The sequence below is a fragment of the Cygnus atratus genome, chromosome 1 (genome assembly GCF_013377495.2).
Source record: "Cygnus atratus isolate AKBS03 ecotype Queensland, Australia chromosome 1, CAtr_DNAZoo_HiC_assembly, whole genome shotgun sequence".
NCBI classification, from domain to species: Eukaryota; Metazoa; Chordata; class Aves; order Anseriformes; family Anatidae; genus Cygnus; species Cygnus atratus.
The window spans coordinates 60,818,254-60,837,971 of NC_066362.1; the positions used below are offsets into that span (position 1 = coordinate 60,818,254).

The following is a 19,718-nucleotide window of genomic DNA, read 5'->3' on the forward strand; positions in this document are numbered from 1 at the left end:
CATATGGAGTCAAAACAGGAAGCACTGACAACTGTATAACAGAAGATGACATGTGGAGGGAGAAATGAGCAGGGAAGCCATCCGTGAATATGACAAACTATGTGGAAGTGTGCAAGAGAAATCGCTTCTTGCAGAAACAGCACACCACTTGAAGAAAAAAGATATTCAGAAATGAGTCATCAGTAGCTTGAGGCAAACCTGAACAAAAACCAAGAGCAAGAAGAACATGGAAATATCTTTTTTTTTTTTGACACCCTGCTTAGAGTTTACACCTCTATTTTTCTTGATTTGCTAATATGACAGACCACAGAACACTTCCACCTCCCTTTTATATTAAGACTCAGAAAGAATATACACATCTTCACAAATTGCAATTGGCTGCCATATAATATACTTGGATTGAAACAAGATTTGCACTTTGAAAAATAAAGAACAGTATGAGAATATTCCTTCTCACATTTCTCCAGAAAATGTCTTCTTAAAAATGCCGTGAGTAAAGAGCACAGACACTGGGCCTAGAAAAGCACATTCTGTACAGTTTTCTGTATTTACACTGAAGTGAATGAGAAGATTGAAGAAATTAAACACTTTAGAGTGCTAAAATCAAAACATAAGCAATACAATTTTTTAATTTCAGTATTTTAAAGTACAGAAAGTGGAAACTATGAATATCAAATACAAATTTAAACAAAGCCACTTGTCCTCCCCTAGAATAATCAATGTGAACTACTTATAGAAACTTACAAATTTAAAGTAAAATCAAAACAAAATAAATACTGTACATACACTTTCCCTGCCTGCAGGCAAAAGAGGATGGGAAATACTGTTATGAATTGAAAAAATGCTCTTAAAGCTGCAGCATCCCATTTCCCAGCCAAATACTTAACACAGTAGTGCGTTTCTGTAAAAAGGAAGACACACATACACCGACCCCTACTGAGCAGACAAGCTAATATTTTCAGAGACATTAGAAGGAAAGACAGAAATTAGACTATCAGAGTAGAAAAAGGAGAGGAAAAGACAAACGGGCCAGCAAAACATTACTACAAAACTAGTAAATATAGCCAAGAACTAGCCCCCCCTTTTTTTTTCCCTCAAATTTCATGTTTGTTTTTTTTAAAAAAAAAGATTTGCCAAAGTATTGGCAGCAATAGACATTTCCCAGCAGAAGTGACAATACATATCAATATAATCTCTTAAAGTGATCCCTTTCATTCCCTTCCCACAGCATGAAACTCTTATGGCTTAATTTATATTAAAAGTAGAAAAAGTCCTTTTTTCCAAACAGAAATGCAGCCTATGAAGAAGGCGCATCTCCTTATCAGTGCTACTTGTATTTCCCATCCGCTGCATGACTTATCACTCTCGTGCTCCCACAAAGAGGGCTACTAGGGTGTTTTTTTTACCGTGGGTTGTTTTTGGAAAAAAATGGATGTCGCAGCTTCTAATCTTGTTTAACCACAAATAGTAAGGCCCTGGGTTCCATTTATATTTCTTCTGAGAAAGAGAGTTAGCTCTAGGCTCACTCAGTCCCAGCTTTTAATGGTCTGGAAGTATTACATGAATGAGACTCTGAAAAGACGCTAGACTTGGTGGTGGGAGTGTGAAGGGATAGGTGGGCACGTGGAGCCTAAATAGGGCAGTAGTTATAGGCTTGTAGTACCAGGTCATTCTAGCTTCAGCTCTGCTTAGTCTCCACAATCGCCAAAAAAAGCAGTTAGCAGACTTCAGGCCAGCCCTAACTCTGAAACCCTGAAAAAAAGTTTCAACATTTGCAACTTCATGGCCATGAGGATGAAGGCAGCTGATGCCATATAGCAAAGCCTAGGGAAAGCTGAAGCTTCTAAAAGGCAATCATGACACTGTGCTCTCTTATTTTGCTATGAAAAGTAACACAAGCACTTCAACCACCAAAAAGAAACAACAAAAAAAAAAACCTTCAAAACCCCCCCAAAATTCCCCATGTGATCAGAAAGCAATAATTGTAACTCTTAACATCTAACCCTTTCAAAATTGTCTTTAAAATGGATTCATGTAGAGCATTATAGGTTGCATAGGTAATCTACCTCAGAGGTCATTAAAGGCTACCTTGTAGCCAGGGTTTATTAGCAAGTCTAGAGGGAGAAAAGGGAAAGTTGCTGGAAGAGTCATTGATACAGTTTCTAGGCGGTCTTTCCATTTTCATGTTTTGGTTGTTTTGTTTCTGTTTTTTTGTTTCTGTTTTCTGTTTTTGTTTTTCCTAGTTGTAGGAACGTGAGAACTTAAGAGAATGGGAAAACCATTACAATATTTCGTTTCCTATTGTATGGTCTATCAACAAAAAAATAAAATAAAAGTACATTTTTATGTCAAATCCAAGTTCACTGACTTTTCAAAAAAGATCCTCCTTCAAAACGAGTTACCATACCAGGCTTAATTCTCTGAGTTTTCACGTCAGTGCTCCCCACTCCCCCATCTCTCCCATCCCAAGTGATACAGCAAGAAAAAAAATAGGGCTTTTTCCCTCCACTACTACAACACAAGGTTCAGTCCATCTACAAAAAGATTGGTGCAGTAGTGTTTTCACCTAGAACACAAAAATACCCCTACAAACAAGTACACAAAACAAGTGAGGTTACCACATCCTCTTCATAAGCTACCAGGAGACTAGACTTTTTTTTTTTCCTTTTTTTTTTTTTTTTTAAATATTGCTCATAATGGCAATTTCTTTTAAATTGCTTGTTCTGTGGTGGAACATCAGAGTTAACATCTGCTGGAAGCATGGATATCTGAAGAAAATGGGAATGAACCTCTGCCTGTTGACAGCCTGCGAAGAGACTATTACATAAACTCACAACAGCAACAACAGCGGAGAGCCACTTTGGAAAAAAAAAAAGTAGAAAATAGAATAAAGAAAGGATAAAAACAAGAAGAAATAATATATATGGGTCCAGCCATGTCTGTGTTCCAACAGTAAGATACAGATAAATAATATGGATGGTCAGAAAAGAAACTTTGTATAAACCTGTCACATATACAAGAACACTTATTCCATACTTCAAAATTCCTTACTCCAGATTCTATTCTGGCATACTTCTATTTCCAATTAGTGTTCTCTGAAATCTGCCTTCAAGGAGAGATGGCTCATTCCTCCTATTCTGAATCTGCTTGCTGTCCTAAACTGGAAATGTTTGTTCTTAAAAATTATACAGCCAGCAAGAAGGAAGCAGTTTGGTTCAATATGCTAAAGCTAAAACAGATTTCAAAGCTTGGTGGGCAGTAATCTATTTGCTCAAGCTTAAGCACAGAGTATATTTATATGGTATATAATTTTAACTAGCATTGACAACATAGTTTATTTCTTTGATTTATTACCTTGATGGGAACATGTTAGAAGATAGCTAAAATATTCTCTTTTGACTATTTCCATCTGGAAAACATAGCACCTGAGAATAGCAAGTACTTATTGTCACTTTCAGCACCAGAGAGTACCTCTTAGCTTATCTTCTGATTTGTAGCAATCTTTTGTTATGTCCATTCCCAACAGTCTAAACAAGGTTAATAGCTTGCATTAATAAAAAATAGTAATTAAAAAAAAAAAAGACTGAAAACAGCCTGAATGCAGCCAGTGGTGTTCTTCTTCCAGGGGATGGGGGTGGAAGAAATATCTACTTTTGTGAAATCATAGCTAGCAAACAAAAAAAGGTTTAAAAAAATCATTCATATGCATCCTCACGCACACAGACACACACACATGCATATAAAGTCAAGTCAATATAAAGTTAAAGAGGGGCTGCAAAACAAACAAACAAACAAAAAAAACCCACTTAAATTATAATTTTGAAGCTCCAGAGGAAGTTAGGCCATGAAAACTACCCGATTTATTTGCAGTTGCATTATGTTTTGATGTTTCTCAATTTAGAAACAGGATAACATAGTGCTGAAAAGTTTTGACCCTGCAACAATCAAAACCACCTGACATCAGAACCATTTCCATAAATTTTTAAAGGCATTTATAATCTAGTCTATATGAAAATAACTCTGCACAAATATTCTGGAAAGTCCAAGATAATCTGTTTTTAAATTACAACACGAGAAAACTATTTCAGTATAGAATATGGAGGAAGGAAAAACTGGTTATGGAAATCTAAATCAGTTCAAAAAATTGGATAACTATGCCTGAGTATTTTACTCTTAGGAAATCACTCAAAACAAAACAAACAAATAAACAACAACAACAAAAAATCGTTGTCACTAGCACATTAATGTTTTCATTTTGGCTGGACCCTGCAAAATGCCCTTTTTCCAGAATCAAGTATTCCCCTTTCTGCCTTCATCCCCAACCCTTAAAAGTTAAATATTTAATTTTATATTACAGAAAAATACAAATTTAAAACCAAAATTATTTACAATAATTCAGAATCAGCATTTGCTATCAGCTCTGAAGGAAGCTTGACACAAATGATCATTCCGATACCAGTAAGCTACTTAACGCTTATATGCGCACCAGTTAAGACTTTTAATTGGCTGTCATGCCCAGCTTTGAAAGCAACACAGATTCTCTTGCCTTCCTGATCTTCACTGAAATGTCTGAAGTACAATAATAATTTTAATGCTTCTTTCATGCTACATTAAATAATATGCCAAATCTTAAGACCACAATGTATCTTATGAGTTATTACTGAGTAAGCGTTGTGGAAAAACATGTAACTTGACTGAGCTCCCTGCTCCTCCAAGAAGACGTATCGTTTCCCTCCCTTGTACCAACTTCTGAATAACCTGTACAAATGCAACTTCAGGGAGCCTTTTTGCAGAAGAAAATCATCAGAGATAAATCAAACATCACATCAGGAGGAAAAGTATGCACTCCAATTTGGAGGAAAGGGGTGCGGCTTAAAGCAAGTTAGCTACTGGACTGACATAAGAAGAATCTTCTGTCTTTAGGAGAGTCTCCTCTAGTCCATCAAATAAATAAATCTGTATAAAAGAGGAGAGGTCAAAAAATAACCAAGCTGGCAGAGAATATGCACCTTGCAAATCAACAGAAGCCCAGCCAATAGCTTATAAAGAGCAGGAAAAAAAAATAAGATTCCAGAAGCCTTAATTTAAAAATAATTAATAATGCATCTCATCCCTATTTAAGACTATAACCTGAATATCAAATTTAGGAGTCCAGAATAATAATCACCATTAATGTGGCTCTCCACTGCACCAAACATACATTATCAAAACAATAAAAAACTTTCACATTCTTAAATCTAAATTAATAACCCCACAAAAAAGTCTTCCAAATAAATAGTTTTTTAAAATGAATTCAAAAGTTGTCAAAATCTATCAGAAATAAATTATTGATAAACCACCTTCATCATCTTCCCCTCATGAATTAGGTCAGAAACTACCAGCAACAAATGATATTCAAGCCCTGATGAGAGACTAATTCTAACAGTCCATGTCTCTCCGAAGATTTCCCCATTCCCATATGGTTATTGCTGAGCAGGTGTGGCACAGTGAAAATGCAGCATTGGGTTGTGGGTTTTGTTTTTTTTTGTTTGTTTTTGTTGTTCATCAGGCAGTGTTTTATACGGTACATGCAAGTCTGCTTCAAGCAGAGGAAAAACAGCAGCTCCAGGCTCTGTCGACCTCAATACTGGTCTGTGTAGGAAAGACAGCAGTAGTAGAAGTAGCAGCTACATTAAACAAAAAAGCGTGCGTGGCCATTCCGGTTCAGCTTCAAGATCTTCCCAAGGCGCTGTTTAGCAGTTGCCATTCCTTTCTTTGGACGTTTGCCTGAAAAAATAAATCAAGTACTTCAACTGGGAATTTCAGAACAAATTTTTATTACCATAGAACAAAGAAAAGAACTTAGAGCTGAAGCAGGCAAAGACTTCACCTAAATCACTTTCCAAAAAATGCTCTTCATCTGTCTGTTTTGGAGCAAGCAAACAGGAATCAGAATTCTAAGAACAGCAGGAGTTCCTTTCCCTATACTCCTGCTAGCATTATCATAAATAATGCTATTGTACTATTTCCAAATATTTCTAGTCTAAGGAAGGGCAGTGGGTATGGTAGGGGAGAACTTAAGCCGAGCTTCCTGAATTCTAGTCAAGTAAATGATTCCCTTGAGTAAAATATGCAAAATAAACTAGAAACTAAAAACTAAACAGAATGGTCATCAGTTTTCTTTTTGTTTGTTTGTTTTTTGTTGTGTTTGTTGTTTGTTTTTTTTAATGTCACAGTTTTTAAACCTTCACTTAGACAAATAAATCTGATTCAGGCCAGTGTTTCAGAGTATAGCTGTGGTTCTCTTTGTTCTGTTCCCTGTTAATATAATGAATGCACGACAGACAAACCTGCAGAGATGCAGTGCTAACAATGACAGGTTCTATTAGCCAAGCAGTCAGTCAGATCTCTTTTTTCCCCTCCTCCGCACATTCTAAGCCAATATTTAACAATCCAAAGGATTCCCAATTTTCTATTTTTCCTCAAGGTCTAAGCCTGTCCGCTTTGCAGTTTCTGCATCTAAGAGCTCTTTTTGATGTTTACAGGGTTCTTTTCTCAGGTGCTTGTTGTCCCACCACCTCCCACCCCCCTCTCCCTAGCAAGAGGACAGCAGAGAGAAACATTACCTTTTGTCGCCTGGTTACTGATAGGGGGTGGATTTGATGCTGGCCTCTTCGTTGGGTGAAGTGGTATAGACAAGGACGTTTCACCATATGGCCTGTCAGGGCTAAGGCTGCCATCACTCAGCCGGCATTCTCCTTGAATTAGATTGGAGTCTCGTGTATACTTGCCATGCTGAAAACTCAGGCCATTGTTGTGGACTATACTTCGGTTTTCCTGAACTTTATGATTAGCCTCTGATGCACCCTCTTTCTTGATATATTTTTGTGTTTTATTCGTATCCTGATGTGGAAAGGAGGAGGGGAAGGAAAAGAAAAAAGTGGAAGTTAATAGCTTCTGGATTCAAATTCACTACAGCTTTTCTAATCCCACTACTATATCTTTGAAAAAGAAGATGCAACTCCACCAGTGTCACCAGTGTCCAACCACTTTATGATTCCATCATTTCCTCTAGGACAGATTCCTCTTAAAAATAAGATATACAGTATAAGTACAGTATAATATCTCTGTGCAAGCTTTTTCATATTCACTTAAGGACAATGCTATAGATTAATTACACATACCAGTGTGCTCAATTTTTCTACTTTCTGATTTTAGTTTGCAGTAGTCAAAACAAATGCAATTGCTGTCAATTAAACTGGCCAGTACAGCAAGCCATACCATAACCATTGACTACTTAAACAAGTAACTTGTTTATTTCTTTTCAATATCCAGCTGATGGGACAACAAACACTAAATAGGGAATCACCAACTGTAAAGATTGTTAAGTAGTTAGATGTTCTTAAAAAAACCTATAAAGCATGCAGTTAAAATACAGTTATTAAACAGCACTGTTATTTTGTAACTTGATCTGTTCTTAATACTTCCAGAATATACAGCTTTAGAAACAGAGACACTTACCAAAAAAAAAAAAAACAAACAACAATTTTAGAGAGTAGGACAAGCAACCTTTCATTTATACATTCCTTGCTGGATTCCACCCGGACATCAGCAAGCAAAAATATTCCTACCTGCTGGCTTTTAGGTTTTTATCAGTTTGGTAGTATCAATTTCCTAGGCATTTTTCAAATTATTATTAATTTATTTATTTACTGTTAACGCTACTGACAAGTTCCACTTGTTCTGATGCTCCAGCTGAAAATAACAAGTAAACAATATAGTTCTTCCCCAGTTAGACTGCATGCAAATTCAGATTTTGTAATATATTTATTTTTTCAAGATACTATACTAAGCATCTTTATACTAGCCACCATAACGGAATAAAGTTTGAGAGGAAAAAAAAAGAAAAAAGACCATGACAGAAATACAATCTTCAGTTATGAGCACCACAAACATCTATTATCAGCTCTGCAGTATGTAAAGACCTATCCCATCATACTTACTTTCTGTGCCTACAACTTTGCGACCTCTTTTTCCTACAAAAATATGCTCAAAACGCTTAAAATATTGCTTTACCTGAGGGGTAATCCTCGAGGCTTCATTCAGGTGTCTAGCCCATGCTGAAGTTCCCAATTGTCTTTCTTCTTCCTTCACGGACCTACCTAAAGAGAATTTCAACAAGCTTAAACTTTGAAATCAGTAATTGGGAGTACAAAATCAATTATACATTTGAATAACTTTAAAATTAAGACAAGAAAGAAAGAAAAATATAATGGAAAATTTTTCCTAGATAGCAAGTAAAAGCTGTCAAATCTGTTTGGTTCTACACACTAAATTGGGAAAACAATTTCACAATATAAATAGAACTAATTAAAGATTTATATACCTCTGTAAGACAGTCAGACAAACACAATCATTCAAATTTGAAAGCAGTGATGCTGAGGACATTCTACTTTCTTTGCTACACTACACTGTTCAGTTTCCTACCATGGCCTTGTCTCATGGGTAGCTTGTACAAAGACCAAGACTGTCTTTCCTTTACAGGCAGTGTTTTCTTTCTAAGCACTGATGGGCTATTCACTAACAACATATGGAACAAGATCTAAGCCAACAGGCCTATACTAGAAGTGTCCACGTTGACAACATATGCTATACAGTTAGCTTCTAAAATTGAGGGTATTCCAAAACATCAATTCAATTCGAATTTAGAGGTTAATACTCTGACACGGAAAGATTTTGCTAAATATTGCTACACTAAGAGTTATGTAGTTTCATCTCCTTCACCAGTGATACATACTGGTGATATATACTATGTTAGCTGGATTTTTTTCCCCATAACAAACTACAGTGTGCTACATTTTAGATTAGTGGCTAAAACTACATTGACAGCACACCGAACTCTTGGCTATTGCTGAGCAGTGCTTGGACAGGGTCACAGCTTTCTCTTTTTAGCACTCTTGCCTTCCTACTGTGAGTAGGCTAGGAGTAAGCAAGAGACTAGAAGAGGACGAAGCCAGGACAGCTGACCTGAACTGGTCAAAGGGATATTCTCTGCCATATCACATCATGCTTGGCAATAAAAACTGAGGTAGAGGAGAGAGCAGGAGCAAAGGCTGTCTTCAAATCTGTTTCTCAGATACTGGCTGGGCATCAGTCTGCTTGTGGGAGGTGGTGAGTGATTGCCTTTGCACCACTTGTTTCTTTTTCTCTTTCTTTCACTTACTAAACTGTCCTTATTTCTCCCCGGGAGTTTTCCCACTTCTGTTTTTCCTGCTCTCTCCCCAATCCCACAGGGCAGGGGGAGGGAACAAGCAGCTGTGTGGATGCTTAGCTGCTGGCCTAAGTAAACCTACCACAATGATAGTAACCTAGATATTACATTTTTAATAAAGGTATAAAGACAGTAACACACTGTGTATGTCTGTGTGTTTTGGTGGTTGCTGTTTTTTGTTGTTGTTGTTTGGCTGGTTGTTTTTTGTTTGTTCGGGTTTTGTTTGTTCATTTATTTTCTGTTTTTATTTACTTGATTGGTAGGTTTTTAAGGACCTACAGCTTAAGGTACCAGAACATTGTCCATGACATCACATCAGGCTTTTCTGTTTTCTACTTAAACAAAAAACGAATGTATTAGTACTTTCACCTAGCACCCTATTTGCTGGCGGGTTTCTATTTGTTTCACATGAGCCAAGGTATAATCCTCTTCCATTTCCTTCTTATGCAAAGAATTTTCACACATAATTACTTTTTCCTCTCTGTTCCAAAACCTGAATTTGATTCCTTTGAGGGAATCAGTGTTAATGTTCTGTTGTCTGTCATTCCCAAAATTCATTTAACAGATGCCTGTTTTCCACAGGCACAGAGACATCAAAATGCCTCTGACAAAAAAGTTACTTCTGAATTCTCCTCTTCAAGATTAGATTCTCCTTTAATGCACTGCATTCATAGCAGAATTTCATGAGTAAAGCCAAATGTGCTTTCCAAAATACATGAAAGCCATCAAGCAGATTCCTGTTGATATCTAAGTTATACACATGCTATGCAAGTTGCAAATATGTAGATGCTGTCAATCCTTTTTGAAGGAGATTACACTTTGGGTCTAGCCATAACTTCCTCACTCTTGTAAGAATGCCATGAAACTTTAAATGGCAATATTCAGTAGATGCATTTTGATGACCTCTCAAGCTAAGTTTGTCACTGTTTTATGAAGTATACTTACGTTTTATAGCAAAACCAAAACTAAACCAAAAAAAGCCCACCTTTTAAAAAGATGTCTGGTTTACTTAAAAGCTTGACTACAGACCTTAAACATTTAAATTCTTCTTCTGAGCAGTCTGTTCAACAGCAGAGAGCAGCAGCATAATTAATTCAGGTACCTACCACATTCCATTGCTTTGTGACTCTGAGATGGCTGTCTGTCTTTATGCCTACTTCTGGGATAGCTTCTGTGTTCCTGAAGAGAGGTTCTTTTATCTGTGCAGTCTGTGCTTTGAGTATGACCTGGTAAACATGTGGTATAGTGCAATCCTGCCATAGAAAGCATGCCCTGAATAGCTTCTTCTTCTGTACTTGTCGAGGTAGGACATTCCCTAGAAAAATACATGAGTATTAAGCAGTAAAAAACAGAATCCTATATTTCTCCGAAGGAATGATTTTTGCATTCATATAACGAGGAACCATAAATATTTGAACGAAAAGGTCTAACAGTAATTTATAAATGAACACAGAAAATATTCTTACTTTTTATTGGGAGTTTCATTTCTGGATGGCTTCTGAGTAGTTTGACAAAGGTCTCTTGTGACCTTAGATTCCTCTTTGAAATTTGATGTTACTTCCTGTTTCTCTTCATCACCTGAGCTTTCTGACTCCTCTGTGGAGGAATCCTTCTGCTGGAACAAGAGCAAACAGCACATTGAAAGGTCGTCGTGCCTCCTAAAATAGAGATGCTACTTTAATTTATGCTAAATAAAAAATCTAAAGCTTCTGGGTCCATCTTTATATATATATATACATTTATATATATGTGTGTGTGCATAAATCAGAATGCAATTAACTTGAATAGAGTAACTGAGATGTTATATATACAAGTATTGCAATAGTGAGGGATTACATGCCCCAGTAATAAAGCAAGCATCTCCAAATCTAATTTCTTCCAGAAAACACTACACATATTATGCCACGCACAAATCATTGCATTGCACAAATTTCTTTAAAGAGACTATTGACTACTCTTTATCTTCTATATTTGAAGTAGAGGAAAAAATTATGGAACTATGGTTCCAAGGAGCTGCCCAGAGTGATGCTTATTACTTATAATGAGACACATGCTGTCCCAGGTAACAGTTTCTCGTTCCTGTTCTCACAGTTGCAAGGTAACTTCCATCAGCAGCATCTCTATGAGTGGCAGAAACTCTCTAGTAAATCCAGATCACACCTTGAACAGAGATACAGCAGCTGTTGCCACTCTTACAGTGGCAAAGCCTCATTTCATGAATAGAAGGGCTTTTCAACTCCTGGTGAGATTACATCTTGTATGAGCAGAACCTTCTCAAAGGTGGAGCAGCAATATGCATCTCAACGTACCTTTAAGTCAAGCAAGAGCTACAACAGATACAATCTTAACAGTAACACAGACTAATTATTTACAACATGTACAGAGAATAACACTTTTTTTCAAGCCAAAGACTATACATAATACTCAATAAAAGGCTTCAGAGTGGAAGATCAAAACGTGGAGGAATCATAATTCTTCAAGACTGCTACCACTACCCCGCCATCAAAACATAACTGGAATGACTAAGTCAGTGCAACAGATCACCAAGGGATGTTTTTAAACAATAGCTACATTCCTAAGAGCATCTTGTTAATCCTTGACACTTGTAAAGTGACATAAATGAGCAACTACATTGTAACTACAGTTCAATGTTAATTAAAAAAAAAAAAAAAGTTGTCTTGTTTTGCTAAGATCTTCTCTACAATATAAAAACATAAAAAGGATTTACAGGAGCTACTGAGATGCTTCATTTTGGATATATCATTACAAAAAAAAAAGCAAACAAAAATTATTATGCTAAATATTATTAGAAATTAGGAAGCAGGATATAGTAAAAATAAGAAAACAGTTGCACTGATACAAAACATTTTACTCAATGAGAGTGATCCAAAGGTGGCTACATGCTTGTAAACAAAAATATTTAGTATACTTGTAAAGAAATCACTACAGTGTAGGCATTTCAAATGGAAGATCTCCATTTATGAGCAGTCTAAATCACCTCATTAGGGTTTAGCCAGTTAAGGTTATTTAAAAATTGAAGGTTTATAGGATTGTTTTCATTTAACTATTCTCTAAAATGAGTGTGGTAGACACTTGTAATTCTAATGATGAAAGTTACATTTATTATCGAAGAAATGAACAAAGCAATTATTATCTAAATTTTCTCAGCCTTTGCACATTCCAGAGCAGGGTCATCCTTTGCCAACCCCACATTAATGGTAAACAAGATCATAATATTTGGCTCAAAAGGCACATCTTGCCATTTTCCTCAGTACTAGAAAAAATGAAGAATGAGACAGAAGGGTAGAGTTTGAAATAGTGTCTTGAACAAGAATTAAATATTTTGTTATTGCCCAAATAAATTTGAAGTTCGCAAAGTATACTTAATTGCTTTGTTAACTTTTGTGACTTCTTCTAGCTATACCTGTGTAGTGCAATCAGGCTCAGATTCTTCTGAATCAGAAATATCAGAGTACTCTGAGGATCCATTCCTGAGTTCTGATTTCACACTTTCAAAGAACACTACGGAGAGAAAAAAAATAAAACATAAAACCCAACATTTATTACAAGTAATATTTAACAATTATGATGGAAGTAAAGAACACAAAATTCACATTTGATCTTTTTAACAGTCTTTATAAAAAAAGCACAACCCCATACTGATATGGCTCACGAGTCAAGTTTCCTCAAATTCTGAGTTGTCTACTGTTGACCAATAGCCTTGTAAATTGGCTCACTGGATGAAGCCAGTGGAAGAGAAATCATGCAGAAGCACACATCTTTTCTCTCTCTCACAGAACACAAGCCTCATAGATGGCAACACTGACAACTAGAAACACCTTAGTCGATTCCTGCTTTTGTATATACAGATTGGAGTAAGAAGTGTGTCTCAGGAAGAATGGAGTAGTATTCACTAGTTGCAATTCTACAGATTACAGGTAATCTTCAGTATCATTCTTAGACTCTTTAAACATGAAATTTCCTTGTTTTAAAATAAGAGCAGTCAGAGAAACACTCATCATAGAAGTCAGAGGATATTAAATGACTTAAAGGTAAGATGTATATATATATTTCTTTGCATTACTTGCAATTTTTCTTTTACATCACAGTTCACTAGCAATATTCTGAATGTTTTGTGTCATTGCAGAACTGTCAATCAGGAGTTAAAATGAAGACCTGTCACAGAAGCTTAAAATACTATTGTGATGATATACAATATACATGTATTGGTTTTCATCACATTGAGAACTGAAAAGGTAGGGGTGAAAAGGAAATACCAACCTTAGACACTTTTTGCTAGTAGTAAGATAAAGTACAATCAGAGAATGAAGTGTCAAAACAGACATCAAAAATAGTGGCACATGACACAATAATCTATCAAATACATCCATCTAGTAGTCCACATGGTTTATTTTTATAAGAGCTGAAGGAACTTGAATACAAAGTAGCTAAACTGCTATCACAAGTATTCACTTTTTATGACAGCTTATGTTCCAAACCACAAATTGTAGGTGTTCAGAATCATCCAATACTGCATACCTGTGTCCATGCTGCTGGTTGAAGTCTTGGTTAAGTACAAATTAACGGAAGACTATAATATGCAGCTTATCTAGCAAATATGCTTTGGAGAAAAGCTATGACTCAGTGAAAAAATAACGAGTTTATGAATGTTTGTCAAGAAGCTAGTGGATAAAGAAGCACTTGAGAAGTTTTATGTTGCTTTTTTAAAAGTCTCGGCTAGGAAACTGAAACAAGTACCATATATTAAGTACTAACACAGACCACAAATTAGCTCTGAAACAAAGACAAGTATAGTTAAACTATTTTGCTTTTAACAGTTTAATATGCAGCTACATAAAGAGAATGCAATAATTTGTAATTCATTAGTTATTTAAGCATTAAAGATGTACCTGATACCCTATTTGTAGTAGGATTTTGTTTCTATTGTGGACTGTGACAAAGCTCATAAATAGGCAAACATATTCCAAGTGATAGCATTCATTTCTAAACACTACATAAGCAGAAATTGTTAAAAGTCAAAAGAAAGCTAAGAATGAAACAGAGTATCAGAAAGTGAATAAAATGAACACCTGGAACCAAAATCTAATTGAACTTAAGGTAGTATTAGAAAGAGCTGTGAGGGATATCCAAACACAGTAAATGAGCAACACAACTGTAAATGAATTTAGGCCAAATAATGTTCAACATATGACAATAAATATTCTAAATGACTATAGATTTAAAAAAAAAAATAAACACCACCACCAAGGGATTTCTGATGGTAGTTTAAGTCTTTGCCTTAAGGTAATAAAAAGACAAACAAGATTCTAGTATAAGCTACAAAATAGATAATACAGAGAATGACACTATTACATAGCTCAATTTAATTCCCCGTTGGAGTACTGCATCATGCCTTTGATGATTCAAAGGAAGGGGCAAGAACAATTAAGGACATGAAAATATGTTCACATGTGGAGCTTCAGATCTTAGCCAAAACTTAATGTGTAAATAGTGAACCACAGTTTAAAAAAATACAATTAATGAAGGCTCCTCAGGAGCTACTGTCTCATGGAATTGGAAATGCCTAATATTAAATCAACAAAACTATAAAGAAGAAATGCAAGCCTTCACAAAAATCTATGAGAAGGCAAATGATGTGGCAAGACAGAATAGGAACTGGACAAGCACATAATTAGCTAAATACAGAAAATAGAGTTATAGAAGTAATGCTAACACAGAATCTCATACTTCAGAAGCCATCTTGCCTTCTCATGGAGATTAACTGATACCCTGCTAGGGAGAAACAAATTATTTGTCATCTACATAAAATCTGGCAATATGATCTAGACTGAACTGCTAAAGCCACCTAACATTACTGAGACATTTCTGGTTCATTTGGGACTGAGTACTAACATATATAACAAATTGTATGAGTCTCAGGTTTGATCCAGTTTGGCTGTGCCAATATTCCCACATTAAGCCAAACCATTGACCCTTCTTTATTTTGCAAGGTGTGGGCAAAGCAATCAGAGAATACCTGCCCAGTTTTCTTTCTGCCTTATATTGCTCAAAATGCCACACAAACTGCGTTCCTCTAAACTCCCCTAAAAAAAAAAAAAGACCAACAACCCTTTTCATTTGTTTTCTTGTTGCTGTTTTGTACATTCCCTCACAAAAGATTCCTCTTGTTTTCTCACCCTTCACATGCAGGCTTCAGTTACGCTTACTGACATTCACAAGCACACAGGACCCCTCTTCTCTTTTTTAATAAAAGTAATTTTTTTGTAATTGAGCTTTTAAAAAAATCAGTGTAAATATACATACTGTTTTTTCTTGGGTATTTTTGTTGTTGTTTTCTGTTTGTTTGTTTGTTTCCATTACTTTGGTAATTACTGTTATTACCTTATAAAGAACCAGTCTACCCTGAAGTAGCTTTATGGCTCCACATGATACCAGAGAATGTGAAGAATACTCTAAAAATTCTGTGAATGAAAGCAGTCGTTATCTATAAGATCAGGCTAGCCTACTGTGAATTCCCCCCCAAAAAATAAATTGAGAAAAAGAAATCTTAAATCTCCTTGCCTCTATCCACAGGAAGTATCTTGCTCTGTTAAGTGCCATGCTGTATCTTTGTCTCTCTGATAACACTGGGTCACCATTTAGAACCAGAATCTTGGCATGACACACAAAGCTGTATAGTCTGACCTGTTTAAAGGCATCCCTCTATAGACTTTGCCTCTTGGCCTAAATCCCAGTAAGAACAATGGAAGGCAGCAGCCTGTTATAGAAACAGGTTGTTCCATTACGGAATTCTCTGCAGAAGAAAAATTTCTCCCTTTCTGCAAACCTTCACTTACAGCAAAATAACATAACCAGAAATAGGTGATGTTCCCTTAATAGAGACACATGAAGACTCTCACAATTCAATTACAAATATTAGTGAAAGTCCTGAGTACTCCATTTCTGGAAGAACAATATGAACATTCACTTTTAGTCCTAAATACATTTCTTAGATTTAGATGCAAACTGCTAAATTCTAGCTGTATCAAGTAAGAGCAAAGACTTCAAAGAAAATCTACAATTTCTGTATATGATTTAATCTTCAATGCAAGTGTAAAACTTAGTTTAATTTTTAAAGTGGAAAAACAACATTATACCTAGCCTTCACTCAACTAGCCATTTGCCTTTTTGGTTCATGAGCACACAAGGGACATTTTTTCTGTGCAGATTTTTAAATCTTGTCCTCTGTGACCTTTGGAAGCACAGTCAACAGGGATTACAAATTGCTTTGTTAGTGAAAATAATTAAATATTTTATCCAGGCTGACAATGGACTCATAAATGTTGTTACAGATGTGCAGGAAGCCAAGGGAACTGCAAGTCTCTAGAGGAGTCTTGTTATCTTATAAATGTTGACCTCCGTTTCCTAATACATATCCTCTGAACCCCTGGTAAGCTCTACTGTGAAAGGATGTGACTTTTATAATTAAACAGAAAGATGAAGAAACTATGTCAAGAACCAACTTGTCCCTGTACACAGATAGCATTATTAAAAATAAGCACTGAAAACAGGTATTCTATATTGATACTTTACTAATACACTTTGTGATCAGCACTGTTGAACACTTGGCAGGAAGACTTGAGGCTACAGAAAGGCCAAGGAAGATCAACTCCTAGTGATGGATGGTTTAGATATAAAGTATTGGAAAAAGGGACTGAAGTGTTTTTACATACAGATAATGATAAATTCTCCCCCAACTCTGCACATAACTGCCAAGGTTGAAAGTGTAAGATTTTATTAATGCTAAGTTATGTTTCTTCGCCTGTATGGAATAAACCCGTTCATTAGCAAAACATACAAAATCATATGAGCAAGTATGTAATCACCAAATGGAACAAAAAAATGAAAGATGAGTTGGGCTTGAAATTATCTGCATTTTATTTTTTATTCTCTAGAGCGAATGATATGAAGCAATTTTGGTCAAAAAATCAGCACTCTCATATTATGAAACAAAACTAAATGAACAAATATCTTACACTCAAATACTCATCTAGGAAACCAATTAAACATCCACTCTGAAAGATGCTGTATTCACAGTATTCAGGATGGTACTAACATAAAAAGATGAGTTTTACCTTTCAACTCTATGCTGTTGTTAGCTTCTTCAGTAGACCAATAATATTTGACGAATCTATTATTGTAACTTAATGCTACTTCACTGATCTATTAGTTTATCTTCTCTATACTTAGGTAAAATTTCAGTAAGACTTCACAATAATTAGATCCTACTCAAGACCATCAAAACATTGAACTGACAAGGCTTAGAGAGAAGCTTACTGTTCAGTGGTTTCTGGGCATCTGTATTCCCTCCTCCTTCAAATCCTGAGGTCTGGACTTCTCTCTTAACAGCCGTCTTTTTCGACCTTGTCCTGTCATCTTCGTCTTCGCTATCTGCCGTGTAAAGACTTCGATCTGTAAATGGGCGTCTCTCATCTCTGTCTCACAAGAAAAACAACATACTATTCTTACAAACCTGAAGCAATTGTCTTCTCTTCCTTAATTATTTATGTCACCCTTGAGATAGTAACAGTAACATTCTCTTATGCTCATCTCTTTGTTCTGAACTGCGCATATTTCCATTTTGTTCCCTGTACAACTGTCACTACCATAAAGATGCAAAGTTTGACACCATAATATCTTTAATGAGAATCACTGTAATATAGTGACCCAACCGAGCAATTGAATGAAATGCCATAGCAAAGGAACGGGTAAAACATTTCCTCCTCTTCACTCCGTAACTGTGGCTCCACTAGGGGACAGCAGACACAATAGACAAGACATTCCTTCTATACTCCTAACATGAATCTTACTTGTAAGAGAGAACTTAGAGCTTCATAAACAGAAAAAAAAATACTTTTACTAAAAAATCAGCGTGCTCTGGTCCATAATGACTAGGAACAAGTGATCCACAAACAACGCTTTGTACCTAATTATTCTTCCATTTGACAGCAGAAGGCGAAGATCATTGTCTTTTGTTCGCCATTCAGGTACTGTAGAAGATGGCTGAAAGGGCTTGTTAAATCTCCCGTTCAGTTTCGAGTTTGCTGTATCCTAAAGAAGTAAAAGCAATGTTGCGTATTATTTATTTCTATAAATTAAATTGCTTTTCCTGCACTTCACAAAAGCTTAAACTCAGCACCAGGACAGTTACACATTTCTGATAACCAACTGAAGAAAGCTCAAAAAAAAATATGTTCAGATGTAAAAAACCAACAGACTGCATCTTCTTCCTTAAATCATCTACAGCCTCCTGAACCACCTGCAATAGCTATAATATGTCTATAATACTCCTTTTGGGTTTTCTTTGGAGAAGCTGGGAAAGAGACTGATAAAGCAACTCCTGGATTGGACATCTGGTCCCTGGAATTAGTTCCCAAACTTATTCATAGGACAGCAAAATGTTCATTATGGAAAGTAACCTGCCATAAGTAAAACCCTCTTAGCTCAAAGCAACTCGTGTCTGACACATGCTCTGAAATAATCAATGATAGACTTATGTGCCAAACACAGAATATGTAAAAGTGTTGTTTTTTTTAAAATGATTACAAACAGTATTTTTCTACATTAAGTGGCAATGGCTAATACTCCTAAACATTTTATTTTAAAAACAGCTTGTAGCAATGAACTGCACAGGTCAACTATTTGTGCTAAATTTCAAGCTCAGCTTCTTTTCTTTGGGGCCTAAATGCATGCCTCTTATTCATGTCTTATGAAGTTCAGTATGAGGACAACTTCGTATTTCTCCACTATCACAGCCAACACATTCATCTGCATTTCTTATTCTCAGAAAGTTACTTATTTCCATATTTGCGTTCTTTTTCCCATTTCTGCTTCATTTTTTTGAAAATAACGTCATCAAACCTGAAAAAAAGAATATTTCAAGAGACTACATATATTTCACTCATTCTCTCTGTGACGCTGTTGTAATACAACTACACAGTTCACTGTCCCACAATGGAGACCAAAGGCAACCTTTGGCTTTCTGGTAGGGAGTCATAGTCATGCAGGGAATAGGAGCATGAAGGAAAAATGAGGCTAAACAAATTACAGTAATTGAACTATAACATACAGCTACTTAAAAGCACACAGGGAAGCAAGTCTGGCCTAGAGCTTCACAGAACTGAGGCTTTGCAAGCTCCCTTTCTGAACAGAACTGATTCAAAGTAGGATTTGACAGCTACAGCTGTCTTATTTGAAAAACTATACTTGCAGTAGGTGAGATTCAGGGCACTTTCAAAACCAAAATGTTGAAGGAATGTCCACAAAAGGTATCAAGGAAGAGAGAAATTTCTATCAGGAAAATCTGAAAGAAAGAAATTGAAGACCTACCCATGGCTCATATAGCCAAGAGTAGTAGCCTGTGTTTTTATGCATATTTAAATCTTTTCCCTTTCAACAAAGATTAGAA

General features: G+C 35.9%; 1 protein-coding gene across 1 annotated transcript in view; it reads right to left on the minus strand.

Annotated features, from left to right (window-relative positions):
* Nucleotides 1-255: 255 nt before the first annotated feature.
* Nucleotides 256-19,718, minus strand: part of KDM7A (lysine demethylase 7A) — a 76,645-nt gene continuing 57,182 nt past the window's right edge. Inside the window, exons 20-27 of the mRNA XM_050714077.1 lie at nt 18,237-18,361; nt 17,588-17,745; nt 12,675-12,772; nt 10,717-10,865; nt 10,353-10,565; nt 8,056-8,137; nt 6,606-6,882; nt 256-5,766 (exon numbers count right to left, since the gene is read on the minus strand). Coding sequence (XP_050570034.1) covers nt 5,672-5,766; nt 6,606-6,882; nt 8,056-8,137; nt 10,353-10,565; nt 10,717-10,865; nt 12,675-12,772; nt 17,588-17,745; nt 18,237-18,361 — 1,197 coding nt within the window. The 3' untranslated portion in view covers nt 256-5,671. The remainder of the gene's footprint in view (nt 5,767-6,605; nt 6,883-8,055; nt 8,138-10,352; nt 10,566-10,716; nt 10,866-12,674; nt 12,773-17,587; nt 17,746-18,236; nt 18,362-19,718) is intronic.